This window comes from Chiloscyllium punctatum, chromosome 8, assembly GCF_047496795.1.
Source record: "Chiloscyllium punctatum isolate Juve2018m chromosome 8, sChiPun1.3, whole genome shotgun sequence".
Classification (NCBI taxonomy): Eukaryota; Metazoa; Chordata; class Chondrichthyes; order Orectolobiformes; family Hemiscylliidae; genus Chiloscyllium; species Chiloscyllium punctatum.
Genome location: NC_092746.1, coordinates 92877921 through 92897368, shown reverse-complemented (window position 1 = coordinate 92897368; position 19448 = coordinate 92877921). Strand labels below are relative to the sequence as shown.

The following is a 19448-nucleotide window of genomic DNA, read 5'->3' as shown; positions in this document are numbered from 1 at the left end:
CATTTTAAAAGATCATAGTTCTCAGTTAGTTTTCTATCAGGGCTGATCACTGCTGACTTGGACAACTTAGAAAGAAAGAGCTGTTACATTCTGTCAGTTCTTCACTTTGATGTTACTGTTTTCTGTAGCAAAAACCACAAACTTATCATTATGGCCTCTCACAGAGCAGAGATTTAACAGGTCAATCTTGGCTATTGGCCCACAATGGGGGAAATCCATTTTTGACAGAGTTTGATGGTCCACTGTCAGACTTCCCATTATTCTTTGATATAAATGGGTCTTTCAATCCTCCTCTTCATACAACAAGTTTTGATTGAAGTCTTCATTCCAACAAACCTGTAATCAAGAAGTGTCAGTCCCCCAGAAACATTGAAGGTCTCATTATCAGCAAAACATTCCAGATGAAGAATTTTAATGTTCAGATAATTATCCTTGGACACCCATTTCAGGGTATGAGAAATAGTTTCAGCCATGTTATTTTGACATTGCTTTTAAGTCCCCATTGAACCTCGCCACTTTCCGGTGACTTCATCTCAAACCAAATTCCAAGGCTTTTTAGTTAGCTGATGAAATTTAAACATTAATAAATAGTTTGCAGTTCACATCAGCATGGCACTAATAATTATCAAAACACATTGCATACAAAATTATAAATTTGATTAGATTACTTAGTGTGGGAACAGGCCCTTCGGCCCAACAAGTCCACACCGACCCTCCGAAGAGCAACCCGCCCAGACCCATTCCCCTACATTTACCCCTTCACCTAACACTACGGGCAATTTAGCATGGCCAATTCACCTAATCTGCACATTTTTGAACTGTGGGAGGAAACCGGAACACCTGGAGGAAACCCACGCAGACTCAGGGAGAATGTGCAAACTCCACACAGACAGTTGCCTGAGGCGGGAATTGAACCTGGGTCTCTGGCGTTGTGAGGCAGCAGTGATAACCACTGTGCCACCATGCCGCCCCATGCTTAGTTTTAAATGCTCCAAGCTTTTCAAGCTAAATATTTAAATAAATTTATGCACTGATAGAAGTGCATGGTGAATTGAGGGCATGCATTATGTAATATTACAAGGCAATAATCAATTACACCTTTTTCATACACAATTTACATAGTCATGTGATCATCTATGGAAGTCAGTGGAGACTTTGGTTATTTTTCAGTGTGGATATGAAATTTCAATTGTGCTTATTTTGGAATTCTGGAAAAGTCACATTAAATTCACTCTGTTAACTGTTTCATTCTCGACAAATGTTATCAGATCAAGATAGTTTTTATTTCTGAAATAAATGGAGAGAGTTTTAGCTTTTCCAGCATCTCTACTATCTTTCTTTTATTTTGCTTAGTTTTAAATTTATTTTAAAGAAAGGAGCAAAAATATTAGAAGACACTTCAGAATGTAGCTTAGCAAGCATGTAGTAATATTGGGCAGGGTTAATATTGTCTATGATGCAAGTGTAGTAAGGACAGTTGGCTAGAATACTGACAATCAATTTTTCATTGCAAGGATGTAAAATATATATTTCAGTTTCTGAAGTATTAGAATGGCCTTTAGGGAATGTCAAAAGAGTCAGACAGCATTCGCTGGTGGTAGAATACTAACTTTTAAGGATCAGTGTTTGGGAGCTGATGAGTAAGAACAGTGGGAGGGAGGGATAATGTGGAATCACTTAAGAAATTAAAGTTATGTACTTGATAAGGTTTATGAAATTAAGAGTGATGGGAAAAGGGCCTTCTTTTCTGGGGGAACAAATTATTTTTCCAAACATATTAGAAACCTTAATTTGCATGCACTGTGCCAACTCTTGCCATTTTATATGTTCCTACATCCATATTTACAATGTAATTATCTATATAAATATGCAATCAATTTTTAAAATGGTCATAATTAGGAGTCACTGCTGTGTCTGTGTTGGCTCTCTGAAGGAAGAATTCACCCAGTGTGATTCCCTTGCATTCTTCTTATAGCCTTGTACATTCTTCCCTTTCAAATCCTCTTAAAATTCCTCACCTGATCGGATTTCCATCACACTTTCAGGTAATGCATTCCAGATCCTAACCACTTGATGCTTGAAATCGATTTCTGTTCAAGTCACCATTATTTCTGCCAATTACCTTAAATCAGTTCCCTCTAGTTCTCGATTCTTCCACTAACAGCAACAGTTTTGCCTCATTTGCTGTGTCCAAATCCCTCAGGATTTTGAATAGCTCTATTAGATCACTTTTCAGCCTTGTCTTCTCCAAGAATATTCCCAACTACTGCAATCTACCAATGAAAGTCCCTCATCCTGGAAACCATTTCAGTGTACCTTTTCTACAGTCTCTCCTTTCACATCACGAATTTTATGCCCAGACCTATCCTGCCACTTTTTAAGATTATGCCATTTACATCACCCTTCAAAATTGCAACGTTCAGTTTATAATGTCTTTCCACATTCTTTCTCCCAAAACAAATTACATCTCTCACACTCTGCATTGAAGTTAATTAGCCATTTGTAAGTCCACATCCTTTTGAGTACTGCACCAACTACTTGACAGTTCACAATACTTGAAAATTTTGAGCAATGTGCAAGACTAATATAAATCAGCAGGAGGTCCTAACACCACCCATTGGATACTCCATTATAAACACTACTTCACTCCAAATAAAAAGTACAGTCCAGGATTGCTCATTCTTCAGTTCTTCAAAGTATTGGTCCAGAAAATCATCCCACAGGAACTACATGAATTCCTCCTTGAGGAATGCAGTTACAAGTCTGATTTGCCCAATATATATGCAAATTAAAAGCATCCATAATTATAGATATTACTTTATTGCATGCATTTCTAATTTCCAATTTAATGCCATTCACAAATCACCCTAACACATCAATGCACACTGCCACTAACTACCTTTTTGCCTCCTGGTGTTTCTTAGCTAAATCTATACGGATTCCACATCGTCAGAGCTAATATATGCTTCCTCACTTCTGTGTTCATCTTCTCTTTCACCTGCAATGCAACTCCACCACCTTTTTATTTCAGTCTGTTCTTCCCAAATATGGAATACCCCTGGATGTTCAGTTCCCATCCTGGTCACCCTGTAGCCATGTCTCCAAAGTCTCAACTATCACACCTATTTTGATCTATATACCATTAGTTCATGTAAATTTATTGTGAATGTCCCTTGCATTAAGGCACAAAGAAATGTCTCATCTCAGTCCTATATGGCCTATTTCTTGTTTGGAGTTTGATTCAAAAGCCCCTTCCCTGAAGCAGGGAAATCATCTGTCCTCCCCCAAACAGGGAAATCATCTGTCCTATTACTACCTTCTGGAGCCCTGTGACATTTCGTATGGTTCAATGAAACCATTGATTACTGTATATACTCATGTAAAAAAATCAATATTTTTAGACTATTTATTAAGGTTAAATTATGGAGTCGACTATGACATAAATACTACTTTTGAGGGGCTGAAATTCATGAGAGTCCAAAATACTACCTTCCAAGCATATGCTCAATTGATCTCAAAATGAAAAGAGAAAAGAAAATCAAATTATGGTAATTACCTGATAAAGACAGTAGAAACAAAAATGAATTAGTAATTATTCTGTCCGGAACTTACCTTTGAGCAGTGATGACAACATTGGTGCAGCTGAGGACCAGAACCAAGTGGGACAGCCAAATAAAATATGAATTTAATGTTCATTTGACAATGAACTGAAGAAATCCGTAGCCTAATGTTGCTGTTTTGTGTTTTAATGTACAATTCACAGCAAGAGAAAGAAATTCATTTCCTCACCGTAATATTATCTACTCATGACTCACAAATATTGATCTGTTATCTGTGAGGAACTAGGGTCAACTTTTATACGCGATACATGGAAAATTCCAGATATTTTGGCCAAAAAAATAGGTGGTCAACTTTTACTTGAGACCAACCTTTACTCGAGTATTCTTCTAAACTGTAGAGATTAGAGGCCCAGCCTACCCCACCTCTCCATACAAGACACCTCACCATTACAGAGATCACTCTGGTGAATCCTTGTTGCACTCCAGGTATTGCAAGTCTGTCTTTCCCAAAGGCAAACCAAAACTGTACACAATCTTGCTAAATCTCATTCCATATAAATTATAGCAAGTCGTCTTTAATTCTTAATAAAGCGGTCTTGGAATAAAGGTCAACACACAACTTGCCTTGCTAATTGCTTTCTACACCTGCATGTTAGCATTCAGTGACTTTATGAAAAACAACACCCAGGTTGCTTTTAACAATTGCTTCATAAATCAGGATTCAAGAAATTTCAGGTTTTCGTAACAAAATAGATGAGTCATTTGATAGTCCAATGCTAAAATGGTTATTAGCATTATTCTTCAATGTCCAACACTAGATGCAATTCTGCAATTTGACATTTGTTGGACAATCCTGCATGCACAGGGCATTACGTAGATAACCAATTTGTGTACTGAATGCTACACATATTTATCCTAAAAAAAAGTTCTTTGTTAAGAGAAAGAACATGTACATGCACTGTGCTCATTTCAACTCAATCAAGTAGGTGATAGCTATTCATTGGTTTATTTTTTAGGACAGTGGTCTGACCAGCAGCAACCTGCTTGGTTTTAAATTTAAACAAAGTTTGGTAGTTAATTGTCAATCGGCATTAATGGACGCATTCTCCATGGCAATGCCCCTACCAGAGTTTACTCATAAACCGACAAGCATTCTCCTCTCATGCAGTATTAATGTCGATTTTCCCCTTGAATTGCCAGTTTTGCCAATTGTCCTGGTGAGATCCAGGCAAAGAACTTTGGCAAAATGTGTCCTTACTCAGTAATATGAAGTTGATAATTTTGTACTTATACATTAACTTCAACTCCCAGTCAACTTCAGGTATACTGATCAGTACAAGGCAGCCATTTCGCCCATCATGGCTAATGTACTAATCCTGAACTCCAGTTTCTGGACTTAAACCCGTAACCTTCGATTCCCTCACCTTGAATATGTAGAATGATACAGCCTGAACAGCACTCTTATGTTCAACAGACTCACAACCCACAGAGGAAATGCCTTAACTTTTTTTTATTCACTTGTGGAGAGCGAGTACTGCTTGCTGGCGAGCATTAATCACCTGCCCCGAGGTGTTGGTGGCGACGAGTGGCCTTCTTGAACCTCTGGCGTTCACATGCTGTAGGTTGACCCACAATGCCATGAGAGGGGGAAATTCCAGGACTTTGACCCAGCAACAGTGAAGGAACAAATATATTTTAAAGTCAGGATAGTGAGTGACTTGGAGGGGGACTTGCATCTGGAACAGGGGCAACAGATACATGGGAACATCACCACCTGCAAGTAGTTGAGAGTTTGAAGGTTGAACCTTTAGGAATTCCTGCAGTGCATCTTGTAGATAAAATACAAATTCTGCTACTGTGCATCAGTAATGGAGGCAGTGGATGTTTGTGGATGTGGTGCCAATCAAGCAGGCTGCTTTGTTCTGGATGGTGTCAAACTTCTTGATGGCTGCCAAAGCTAAATTCATCCAGGAAAGTGGGAAGTATTCCATCACACTCCTGACTTGTGCCTTGTAGATGGGGGAAAAGGTTTTGGGTAGTCAGGAAGAGTTGTTCACCGTAGTATTTCTAGCCTCTGACCTGCTCCTGTAGCCATTGTGTTTATGCAGCAACTGAAGCAAGTTTCTGGTCAATGGTAGCCCCCAGCATGTTGATAATGAAAATTCAGTGATCGTAACATTTAATGTCAAGCTGCAGTGGTTAGATCACCTCTCATTGCCTAGCATTTGTATGGCACAAGTGTTACTTGCCAATTGTCAGCCCAAGCCTGGGATATTATCCAGATTTTGCTGCATTTGAACATCAATTGCTTCAGTACCTGAGGAGTCATGAATGGCACTGAACATTGCGCAAACATGCCCACTTCCGACCTTATGATGGAGGACAGGAGATGAATCAGCTGACTGTAGAACACTATCCCATTGGACTCCAATAGAGATGTCCTGAAGCTGCGCTAACTGGTGCCAAACAACCACAACCATCTTCCTTTATGCCAGGCATGATTCTAATAATCTCATCTTAAATGGGAGACATCTGACTGAGAATATGCTCGCTGCTTCTTGACACTCTCACAAGGGCACTCTTACAACTTTAAAAACAAATTAGTCCCTTCGACCAGATGGGATTTATGCTAGGATACTCTGGTAAGCCAGAGAAGAGATTGCAGAGCCTTTGGCTTTGATCTTGTCTACAGGAATAGTGCCAGAAGACTGGAGGATAGCAAATCTTGTCCCCTTGTTCAAGAAGAGGAGTAGAGAAAACCCTGGTAATCATAGACCTGCGAGCCTTACTTTGGTTGTGGGTAAAGTGTTGGAAAAGGTTATAAGAGATAGAATTTATAATCATCTAGAGATGAATAAGTTGATTAGGGATAGTCAACACTGTTTTGTGAAGGGTAGGTCATACCTCACAAACATTGAGTTCTTTGAGAAGGTGGCCAAACAGGTGAGAGTAAACCAGTTGATGTGGTGTATAAGGATTTCAGTAAGGCATTTGATAAGGTTTCCCAAGGTAGGATATTGCACAAAATACAGAGGCATGGGATTGAGGGTGATTTAGAAGACAGAGGATGGCATTGATGGGAAATATTCACCCTGGAGTCCAATCACTAGTGATGCACCGCAAGGATCTATTTCGGGTCCACTGCTGTTTGTCATTTTTATAAGTGACCTTGATAGGGGCATAGAAAGATGGGTTAGTAAATTTGTGGATGACACTAAGGTCGGTGGAATTGTGGATAGTGACGAAGGATGTTTTAGATTACATTGGGATATTGATAAGCTGCAGAGCTGGGCTGGTGGTGGCAAATGGAGATTAATGTGGATAAGTGTGAGGTGACTCACTTTGGAAGGAATAACAGGAATGCAGAGTACTGGGCTAATGGTAAGATTCTTGGTAGTGTCAATCAGCACAGGAGACCTCAATGTCAAGGTACATGGATCCTTTAAAGTTGCCACCCAGGTATATGGGGTGTTAGCTTTTATTGGTATATACAAAACGCTGGTGCAGCCATACACGGAGTACTGTGTACAGTTCTGGTCACCCGCATTATAAGAAGGATGTGGTAGTTTTGGAAAGTGTTCAGAGCAGATTCACTAGGATGTTGCCGGGTATGGAGGGAAGGTCTGACAAGGAAAGGCTGAGGGACTTGAAGCAGTTTTCATCAGAGAGTAGGCTGAGAGGGGACTTAATTGAGACATACGATAATCAGAGGGTCAGATAGTGTGAACACTGAGTGCCTTTTTCCTTGGATGGTGACGGCTAGCATGAGGCGACACAGCTTTAAATTGAGGAGTGATACATTTAAGACATATATCAGAGGTAGTTTATTTACTCAGAGAGTAGTAGGAACATAGAACACACTGCCTGCCATAGTAGCAGACTCACTAACTTTAAGGGCATTTAAATGGCCATTGGTTAGGCATATGGAGGAGAATGGAATAATATAGATGAGATAGGCTTCAGATTAGTTTCACAGGTTGGTGCAATATCAAGAGCCGAAGGACCTATATTGCACGTTCTATGTTCTAACATCTCCACATCTACCCTGTCACTTTCCCTAAGAAGTTGGTATTTTTCAATAAGGTGTCCGCTAATTCTTCGAAACTCCAATAAGTACAAACCCAACCTACTCAACCATTCCTTACAAGAAAATCCTTTCCTGCCCTGAATCAACCTAATGAACCTTCCCTGCACTATTTATAGGAATGATCCTAGGGATGAATGGCTTGTCATATGAGGAGTGGTTGAGGACTCTGGGTCTGTACTTGATGGTGTTTAGAAGGATGAGGGGGAATTTTATTGATACTTACAGAATACTAAGAGGCCTAGATAGAACATACGTGGAGATGATGTTTCTACTAGTAGAAGAGACTAGGACAGACGGCACAGCTTCAGAATGAAGGGACAAACCTTCAGCATTTAGAGGAGTACAAATTTCTTCAGCAAGAGGGTGGTGAATGTAAGCAACGCATTGCCACAGAAGCTGTGGAGATCAAGTTATTGAGATATTTGGCAGAAAGATAGGTTGGTTCTTGATTGGCAGGGACATTAAGGAAACGCCTGTGACAGTTCCCCTCAGTAACAAGTATACAGTTTTGGATACTGTTGCAGTGGAACAACTGGGGGTAAGCCAGGGGTACAGGTCTCTGGCACAGAGTCTGCCCTAGTGCTCAGAAGGAGGCGGAGGGTGGGTGGATGAACAAAGCATTTGTCACTGGGGACTCCATAGTTAGGGAGACAGATAGGAGGTTCTGTGGGAACGAGAGAGAGACCTACGGTTGGTGTGTTGCCTCCCAGGTGCCAGGGTTCGTGATGTCTCTGTTTTCTGGATCCTTGAGGGAGAGGAGGAGCAGCAGCCCCAAGTCATGGTCCACATTGGCACTAACGACATAGGTAGGAAAAGGATTAGGGATTTAAGGTAGAAATTCAGGCAGCTAAGGTGAAAGCTTAGTGCTAGAACAAATAGTTACGTCTGGTTTGTTGCCTGTGCCACATGCTAGTGAGGCGAGGAAAGGGAGAGTGAGGAGTTGAACACATGGTTACAGGGATGGTGTAGGAGAGGGGGGTTATTTGGATAATTGGGGGTTATTCTGGTGTAGGTGGGACATCTACAAACAGGATGATCTACACCTGAACCAGATGGGTACCAATATCCTGGGAAGTATATTTTCTACTGCTATTCGGGAGGGTTTAAACTAATTTAGCAGAGAAATAGAAACTTAAATTGTAATTCCAGTGTTCAGGACATTGACAGTAGAGAGGTCAGATATATGGTTGAGGTCACAAGAGTTCTCCGGCAAGCAGGAAGGTGGTTTGAAGTGTGTCTACTTCAACACCAGGAGCATTTGGAATAAGGTGGGTGAATTTGCAGCATAGGTTGGTACCTGAGACTTTGATGTTGTGGCCATTTCTGAGACATGGATAGAGCAGGGACAGGAATGGTTGTTGCAGGTTCCAGGATTTAGATGTTTCAGTAAGAATTGTAAAAATGCTGAAAGAGGGGAGGTGTAGCATTGTTGGTCAAGAACAATATTATGGTGGCAGAAAGGACATCTGAGAACTCGTCTACTGAAGTATTATGGGCTGAGGGTAAAAACAGGAAAGGAGAGAAGTCACCTTGTTTGGAGTTTTCTATAGGCCTCCAAATAATTAGAGATGTAGAAGAAATGATAGCAAAGATAATTCTGGATAGGATCAAGAGCAACAGGGAAGTTGTAATGGGGACTTTCCAAATATCGACTAGGAATAGTATAGTTAGAGTTCTTTAAGTAGGTCATTTTTGTCCAATGTGTGCAGAATGGTTTCCTGACAGTATGTAGACAAGCCAACAAGAGGTGAGGGCCATTGGACTTGGTACTGGGAAATGAACCTGGCCAGGTGTTCGATTTGGAGGTAGGTAAGAAATTTGGCGATAGTGACCACAATTCGTTTATGTTTACTTTAGTGATAGAAAGGTATAGGTATAACGCAGGGCAAAAGTGGTTGCTGGGAGAAAGGTAATTATGATAGGATTAGGCAAGATTTAGGATGGATAAGGAAATTGCAGGGGATGGGCACAATTGCAATGTGCAGCTTATTCAAGGAACAGCTACTGCGTGTCCTAAGTATGTACCTGTCAGGCAGGCAGGAAATGGTTGAGCGAGGGAGCATGGTTTACTAACAAAGTTGAATCTCTTGTCAAGAAAGGTGGCGACAATTATTAGCATGAGACGTGAAGGCTCAGTTAGGGCACTTGAGAGTGACAAGTTAGCTAGGAAAGACCTACAGAGAGCGCTAAGAGGAGCCAGGAGGGGACATGAGAAGTCATTGGCAAGTAAGATCAAGGAAAACCCTAAAGCTTTCTATAAGTATATCAGGAATAAAAGAATTACTAGAGCAAGATTACGGCCAAAGATAGTAGCGGGAAGTTGTGTGTGAAGTCCGAGGAGATAGGGGAAGTACGAAATGAATATTTTGTTTGTCAGTATTCATACTGGAAAAAGACAATGTTGTCGAGGAGAATGCTGAGACACAGGCTGCTAGACTAGATGGGAATGACGTTTGCAAGGTGGTGGTATTAGCAAGTCTGGAAAGTGTGAAAATAGCTAAGTTGCCTGGGCGTGATGGAATTATCCTCAGATTCTCTGGGAAGCCAGGGAGGACATTGCAGAGCCTTTGGCTCTGATCTTAATGTTGTTATTGTCTACAGGAATAGTAATTTCTCCCCACCCCCACCCTCCTCTCATTTATCTCTCAACCCTTCAGGCACTCTGCCTGTATTCCTGATGAAGGGCTTTTGCCTGAAACGTCAATTTTCCTGCTCCTCGGATGCTGCCTGAACTGCTGTGCTTTTCCAGTACCACTCTAACCCCCTCTACAGGAATAGTGCCAGAAGACTGGAGGATAGCAAATGTTGTTCCTCTTGTTCAAGGGGAGTCGAGGCAAATCTGGTAATTAGAGACCAGTGAGTCTTATTTTGGTTGTGGTAAAGTGCTGGAAAAGACTATAAAGAGATAGGATTTATCATCATCTAGGAGATAAATAAGTTGATTAGGGATAGTTAACACTTTTGCGAATGGTAGGTCATGCCTCAAATACAGAGTTCTTTGAGAAGGTGGCTAAACAGGTGGATAAGGATAACGCAGTTAATGTGGTGGTATATAGATTTCAGTAAGGCGTTTGATAAAGGTTCCCCACAGTAGGCTATTATACAAAATATGGAGGCATGGGATTGAGGGTGACTTAGTAGTTTGGATCAGAAATTGGTTAGCTGAAAGAACAGAGGGTGGTAGTTGTTGGGAAATGTTCATCCTGGAGTTCAGCTACTCATGGTGTATCGCAAGGATCTGTTGGGGGCCACTGCTGTTTGTCATTATTACAAATGACCTAGATGAAGGCATAGAAGGATGGGTTAGTAAATTTGCAGATGTCACTAAGGTTGGTGGAGTTGTGGATAGTGCTGAAGGATGTTGCAGGTTACAGAGGGACATAGATAAGCTGCAGAGCTGGACTGAGGTGGCAAATGGAGTTTAATACAGAAAAGTGTGAGGTGATTCACTTTGGAGGGAACAATAGTAATAGGGTATACTGGGCTAATGGTAAGATTATTATTAGAGCAGATAAACAGAGAGATCTCTGTATCCATGTGCATGGATCCCTGAAAGTTGCCACCCAGGTTGATAGAGTTGGTAAGAAGGCATATAGTGTGCTGGCTTTTATTGGTAGAGGGATGGGGTTTCAGGGCCACAAGGTCATGCTGCAGCTGCACAAAACTCCGGTGTAGCCGCACTTGGAGTATTGCATACAGTTCTGGTCACTAGATTAAAGGAGAATGCAGAAGCTTTGGAATGGGTGCAGAGGAGGTTTACAAGGATGCTGCCTGGCATGGAGGGAAGGTGTTATGAGGAAAGGTTGAGGGATTTGAGGCTGCTTTCATTAGAGAGAAGGCAGCAGAGAGGTGACTTGATTGAGACATACAAGAGAGTTAGATAAGGTGGACAGTGAGAGCCTTTTTCCTCGGATGCTGTTGGCCAGCATGAGGGGACATAGTTTTAAATTAAGGGGTGATAGATATAGGACATGATGTCAGAGATAGTTTCTTTACTTAGAGAGTAGTAAGGGCATGTAACGCACTGCCTGTAACAGTAGTAGACTCGCCAATTTGAAGGGCATTTAAATGGTTATTGGATAAACATATGGATGAAAATGGAATAGTGCAAGATAGATGGGCTTCAGATTGTTGCACCGACCTGTGGAACCATCGAGGGCCAAAAGGCCTGTACTGCAAGATAATGTTCTATATTCTATTCAGGATTGTGGACATAAGTTTGCTCACTGAGCTGGAAGGTAACGGTTTCAGATGTTTTGTCACCATGTTAGGTAACATCATCAGTAAGCCTCTGGTGAAACACTGGTGTTATGTCCTGCTTTCTATTTATGTGTTTATATAGAAAGCAGGATAACACCAGCGCTTCACCGGAGAGTCAATTATGATGTTCCTTAGTATGGTGACAAAACATCTGAAAACGAACCTTCCAGCTCAGCGAGCAAACTTACATCCAGAACCTCAACCCAAGGTACAAATGTTCTCAAAACTCGGTGATTAAGGGCCTTGTGGAGGAAGTAGGAGAATGGTATTGAGAAATGCATCAGTCATGATCGCATGGCACAGCAGACTCAAATGGGACAAATGGACTAATCCTGTTTGTATGTTTCATGGCCTTCAATACCAGTACATATTTCCTGAGAGAAAGGGATGGAGACTATTCACAGAATTCCTGGTATAGCCTTGAATAGTTTTAGCAAGACCTCCCTATTTTAATATACCATTCCTTTGAAATAAAAGACCAACAGGTTATTTGCCTTCCCTATTACCTGAACTCAGATGCTAGCTTTTCATGATTTTGCACGACAATCCCTGTGCTGCAACTTAAGATTTTTCTCCCCAAATTTAATATTTGGCTCTTCCTGTCAAACTGCACAACCTCATTTTCTCTACATTATACTCTATTTGTCAAGTTGTTGCTGTCTGAACAGTTTATATCCTTCTGTAGATGCTTGTGTTATCTTCACTACTTAACTTGCAACTAATGTTTGCATCATCCACAATCCTGGCGACAGTACATTCACTCCTGGTCATGCAAGTCATTAATATATATTGTAAACAACTGTGTCCCCAGTAATGATCCCTGCGGCAACCCTGAAAATATCCCCCTTATTTCAATTTTGTGTACTCCATTTGTTAGTCAATCCTCTATTGATGCTAATATACTACCCCAATCATGAGCTCTTATCCTACTAAGCAGTCTTTGACAGAAAATACAGATATTTGGAATTCCCAATTTCTTACATTTACTGGATCCACTTGACCTATCCTGCTTGTTGTCAAACATGATTTTAATACACCATGCTGACCGTTTGATTTTATTGTGCTTCTAAATGATCTGCTATGACATCCTTCGTAACAGAGTCTAACATCTTCCCAATGCCTTATGTCAAGCTAACAGATCTGCAGCTAACTGTGATTTTTGTCTCCCTTTTTGAATGAGGGTGTTAAACTGGCAGTTTTATAATCCTTTGGAACTTTGGGCCAAACTTCAATTTAGCCTGTTAACAAATGATCTAAAATTGCAAATCCAATAGTTGCTAGTTGTATGAAGAACTAGCCACAAATTACTTAAGGCAATATTTTTCTAGACAGAATTCAAGAAACTTGCAGCACAGGAGGTTGCCACTTAATCTATGCTTAATCTATGCACTTTGAAATAGCTGTTCAATTCAGGCTCACACTCTAGATTTTTCCTCAGAGCCATTCAACGTTTTCCTCCTATAACCTTTTGAAACTTTCTATCCAAACTGCTTCCACCAATTTTTCAGATAATCCACCACAGATAGTGACAAAATGACATTTGTCTCTGGAAAATCAAATCTAATTTCCCCTCAGTCGTTTTGTCTATTATTTTAGATCTTGGACCTCTGGTTACAAATCTGCTTGCAAAGGAAATGACGTCACCTCTCTTGGTCCAGAGAGGATCCTTCACAATTATGAATACCTTGATTAGATTTAATCTTTCTTGTTCAAATGACAACCATCCCAATATCTCTATCTCCCAGATAAATGAAGTCCCGCATCCTTGGTACCTTATGGATAAACCTCCTCTGCAGCCTTCCCAATGTTTTGATCTCCTTTCAAAAGTATGCTGCCCATAATTAACAAACTGAAATTTAAGATTTAATACGACTGTCTCAATTTTGTATTCAATGTTGCTATTTGGTTTCTTAACTATCTAATCAATTTCCTTTGCCATCTTCAAAGATTTGTGAATACACTACAAGACTCTCTGCTGCTGGACACCCCCCAAATAGTACTATTTAAAAATACTGTTGTGTTTCATTCCTCCTAAATGCATCATAATACATATGCATTAATTTTCCAAGCCAGAATTTGTCGTCCTTGCATAAATGCCCTTGAGGAGGAGGTGGGGAGCCATTTATTGAACCACTGCAATCCATCTGGTGTAGATGTGCCCGGTGTTGTTACAGGGGGAGTATCAGGATTTTGATCCATTGATAGTGAACAAATGGCAATATCTTTACAAACCAGCATGGTGTGATGGATGTCCGCCCATAAACTTTCAAATCAGTTAGAATAGCCTACATAAATTATGCACCTTTTGCTGCTTTGTTCACGTATAGCTCTTCTGTAAAATTACTGAAGACTTGTCCGAAAAAAGTGAAGCACAATACACTTGGCCAATTAGTCTGCACCAATTAGTGGAAAAAAAATCATGCAATGAAATGAAAAAGAACAAATGATTAAGAAATTCTAAAATAAAAAGACATTATTATGAGGCAGGATTTTACCACTAACATCCTGTTGATCAATTGCAAAACGAATAATGCAATGGTCTGGAAATGACAAAATCACTTAAGTACGTAGCTAGCATTCGTAATATTCATTGTAAACATTTCTTTTCAATGTAGCACAAAATTAAATTGCCGTTTCTGCTTTCCATAGAAAGCAATGTTTAAAATGAAATTGGTTCAAATGAAATGTGATGTATTGGGACAGCAATCATGTCGGTTTGAGCACATGCCGGCAATAAATTTGTAAACTTAATACTCTGAGCACAACACAAACAGGAGAAGAAAAAGAATGACAAGACGACTGTCTATATTCTCAATGTGTGTTCAATGCTGTCTTATCTCAAGCAAAACAGAAATTAATTTTCCCAGCACCACTCTCCCCATCAAATGTGCAAATGCTGCAATCCAGGGATTGGGGGATTTGGGGGATTTGGGGAGGGGGTGGAGTCAGGGAAATTGAGTTGGAGCTAAAGTGGGAGTTCCGGTTAAATAACTGAGATATTACCAAACCAGGAAATGTATTTAGTTTGAAGTGAAACTTGAGTGATAGTGTTCCCTTTTTATGCTGCACATCTCCTTCTAGGAGGTATAGGTCAAAGGATTTGGTGCATTTGTTATTATTAAAATTGCCACAATAGAAATTTTTACATCAATGGACTTGGAACTGACATTTAACCATTGTAGGTGAAAATGAGGATTGCAGATGCTGGGGATCCGAGTCAAGAGGGTGGTGCTGGAAAAGCATAGCAGGTCAGGCAGCATCCAAAGAGCAGGAGAGTCGATGTTTTGAGTAAAAGCTGAAGGGCCTTTGGCCAAAACACAGATCGCCTGCTGCTTGGATGCTGCCTGACCTGCTGTGCTTTTCCAGCACCATACACACAAATTTAACCATTGTTCCAGGCAAGGCAGTCCAAATCCCAATAACCATAACACCATGCTAGATTAAATAGACAAACAGTGTTATGCTTCAAAGCACTAATCCCAAAGTACCTACCATCATCTATCCAATTGGTGCTCTCATTTTCTTCATCTGTCTCCTCTTTTCTTGATAATACTGAACGCTTTGTTGGCAAATCATCTTCTAATGCATTTGTATCACAATCTCCAGCATCAGTCGCACTCTCATCTTCCACAATATGCAATTTATCTTCATCATCTGTATCTGAACTTGCTTCAACCACATTGTTATAGTTGGTGACTGCAACAAAAACAAATGATTATGCTAACATCAGTGATTACGCATATTTGGATCCTTGTGAGTCACGCTGCTATGTATTAATGGAAGTCACTTCTAACAGATAGCTACTACAGTATCAAAATCAAGAATAGCACTGTATCTCAGACACACCGGAATTGGGAATGGGAGTAGACAATCCTATCCATCAAGTCACTTCACCATTTAATATGATCATGGCTGATCTTATTCTAGACTCCAATTCACTTTCCTACCTGCTCCCCATAGAACTTAATCACAATTTTCCATTGGGAACATTTATTTATTTCTTGAATCTGTGATTGGTTCTGCTTCCACTGCATTCTGGAGCAGTGAGCTCCACAGCTGCACAACCCTCCAAGAGAAGTAGTTTCTCTCATCTCAGTTTTGAGCCTACTTTCTCTCACCCTGTATCTGTGATCTTTTGTTCAAGACTGAACCTGCACTCCAAGGTCTCTTTGTTCAGCAGCACTCCCTAGGACCTTACCATTAAGCATATAAGTTCTGCTAAGGTTTGTTTTCCCAAAATTCATCACCGCGCATTTATCTGAATTAAACTCCATCTGCCACTTCTCAGCCCATTGACCCATCTGGTAAAGATCCTATTGTAATCTCTTCGCTGTCCACTACACCTCCAATTTTGGTGTCATCTGCAAACTTACTAACTGTACCGCTTATGCTCACATCCAAATAATTCATATAATGACAAAAAGTAGAGGACCCAGCACCGATCCTTGTGGCACTCCACTGGTCGCAGGCCTCCAGCCTGAAAAGCAACCCTCCACCACCACCCTCTGTCTTCTACCTTTGAGCCAGTTCTATATCTAAATGGCTAGTCCGCCCTGTATTCCATGAGATCTAACCTTGCTAACCAGACTCCCATGGGGAACCTTGTCGAACGCCTTACTGAAGCCCATATAGATCACAACTACTGCTCCGCCCTCATCAATCTTCTTTGTTACTTCTTCAAAAAACTCAATCAAGTTTGTGATACATGGTTTTCCACGCATAAAGCCATGTTGACTATCCCTAATCAGTCCTTGCCTTTCCAAATACATGTACATCCTGTCCCTCAGGATTCCGTCCAACAACTTGCCCACCATTGACATCAGGCTCAACATGCACAACAAATGTGGAGGTTGTTTAAGGAGCACTTGTTGAAAGTGTTGGATAACTTTGACCCACTGAGACAGGCAAGGAGAAGGAGCCTTGGATGACAAGGGAAGAGGAGTTTCTCATCCAGAGGAAGAAGGAAGATTACTTAAGGTTGAGGGAAAAAGGATCTGACACAGCTTTGGAGGATTACAGGGTACCTCGGGAAGAACTCAAAAATAGACTGAGGAGAGCTAAAAGGGGGCATGAAAAAGCCTTGGCGGGAATGATTGGGTAAAACCCAAAGGCATTCTATACTTATGTGAGGAATAAAAGAATGATCAGAGAGAGGGTAGGGCCGATCAGGAATAGTGGAGGGAAGTTGTACCTGGAGTCTCAAGGAGGTAGGGGAGGCCCTAAATGAGTTTTTTGCATCAGTATTCACTGGACAGAGGGACCTTGTTGATAAGGAGAACACCGTGGACCAGGTTAATAGGCTTGAACAGACTAATATTAAGAAAGTGTATGTACTGGATATTCTGTGAAGCATCAAGATAGATATGTTCCCAGGGCTGGACCAGATATATCCAGGGTTACAATGGGAAGCAAGGAATGAGTCTGCTGTGCTTCTGGCGATGATCTTTGCAATCTCACTCTCCACGGCAGTAGTACTGGATGATTGGAGGGAGGCGAATGTTCCTGTTCAAGAAAGAGAATAGGGAAATCTTTGGGAATTACAGACCTGTCAGTCAGTCTTGTGTCTGTGGTAAGAAATGTATTAAAAGGATTCTGAGAGATAAGATTTATGAGACTATTTAGAAAAAGGCCTTAAAGTTAGTCAGCATGGCTTTGAGAGGGGCAGGTCATGCCTCAAAAGCCTTAATGAGTTATTTGAGGATGTGACGAGACAAGTTGACAAAGGTTGAGCAATGGATTTGGTGAAAATGGATTTCAGTAAGGCATTTGATAAGGTTCCTCATGGTAGGCTTATTCAGAAAGTTAGGAGTTATGGGATACAAGGAAATCTGACGGTCTGGATACAGAATTGGCTGGCTGAATGATGACAGCAAGTGGTCACGGAAGAAAAGTAAAGTATTCTGCCTGGAGATCGGTGACCAGTGGTGTCCCACAGGAATCAGTTCTTGGACCTCTACTCTTTGTAGTTTTTATAAGTGACTTGGATGAAAAAGTGGAAGGGTGGGTTTGTAAATTTGCTGATGACACAAAGGTCGGTGGTGTTGTAAATAGTGTCAAGGGCTGTTGTAGGCTACAACAAGACAGTGACAGGATGGAGATCTGGGCTGAGCAATGGCAGATAGAATTCAACCTGGATAAAACGCAAAGTGATTCATTTTGGAAGGTTGAATTTGAATGCTGAGTACACGGTTAAAGACATGCTGAGTACACGGAACAGCAGGATCTTGGGGTCCACGTATATAGATCCTTCAAAGTTGCCACCCAAGTGGATAGGGTTGTTAAGGCAGCGTATGGTTTTTGGTTTTCATGAACAGGGGGACTGAGTTTAACAGCCATGAGGTTTTGCTGCATCTCTATAAAACCCTGGTTAGATCACACTTGGAACATTGTGTCCAGTTCTGGTCGTCTCGTTACAGGAAGGATGTAGATACTTTAGAGAGGGTGCAGAGGAGATTTACCAGGATGCTGCCTGGATTGGAGGGCTTGTCTCATGGAGGGAGGTTGAGTCATCTGGGATTTTCACACTGGAGAGAAGGAAGAAAGAGAGGTGACTTGATAGAGGTGTACAAGGTAATGAGAAATGTAGATAGAATAGATAGCCAGAGAAGTTTTCGTCCAGGGCAGAAATGGCTGTTACAAGGGGTGATAATTTTGAGGTGATTGGAGGAAGGTATAGGGAGATGTCAGAAGGAGGTTCTTTACACAGAGTGGTGGATGCGTGGAATACACTGCCAGCGTTGGTAGTAGAGTCAGAGACATTAGGGACATTTGAACAACTACTGGACAACTACATGGTAGTAAATTAAGGCATGTTGAGTTTAGGTTGATCCTAGATCAAGATAGATGTTTGACACAACATCATGGGCCGAAGGGCCTGTACCATGTTGTTGCAGGGCCTGCAGTTCTAAGTAGTTAAATCTTATTAGAAAGTTTGGTAAAAACAGTACAGAAGAAAGTTAAAAATTACCATTATACATTACCATTAATGTCCAATACAGAATATTAAATAATATAAATGGTTTCAAGAACTATTACTGCAAAAAAAAACCAAAGTATTGGATAACTAACAAGAAAAATTAATCAAGGTTACTAAAGTCCATAAAATAATGTAAAATTATGAATATTATCTTGCAGAAGCCACTAAAATCAAGAAGGAACATAGTTTAACAAATTTGCAAAGCTTAATTTCTGCCCTATATCATTGTAGTATTCAGGTATGGGATAACATTGTGAAGTACATATTAACAGCACCTTGCCTGAATAAATAGTACCCTGCAATAGTCATGCAATTCTATTATATCAGCAAAAGAAAATGACACATTCCACACAATAAATGACAAGATGAAGCAGAATTTGAACTTCAATAAATGGCTATAACAATAACAAAAGTAACATTGTACAGCTGCAGTTCTTAAATCAGGCTATTTAATAATGATATTTGGCATTTGGAGTTTCCTTTGATATTGCAAGTTTGGGTGCATTTTTTATGTAACAACGTAAAATATGTTATAAGCCAGTTACAAAATAGAAGATGAACAGTA

General features: G+C 40.6%; 1 protein-coding gene across 8 annotated transcripts in view; it reads right to left on the bottom strand.

Annotated features, from left to right (window-relative positions):
• The window catches only part of zeb1b (zinc finger E-box binding homeobox 1b), a 179206-nt gene that overhangs the window by 62063 nt on the left and 97695 nt on the right, over positions 1-19448 (bottom strand). For all 8 annotated transcript variants that reach the window (XM_072576083.1, XM_072576089.1, XM_072576085.1 and 5 more), the window contains exon 2: positions 15400-15603. In XM_072576083.1, the coding sequence (XP_072432184.1) occupies positions 15400-15603 (204 nt within the window). The remainder of the gene's footprint in view (positions 1-15399; positions 15604-19448) is intronic.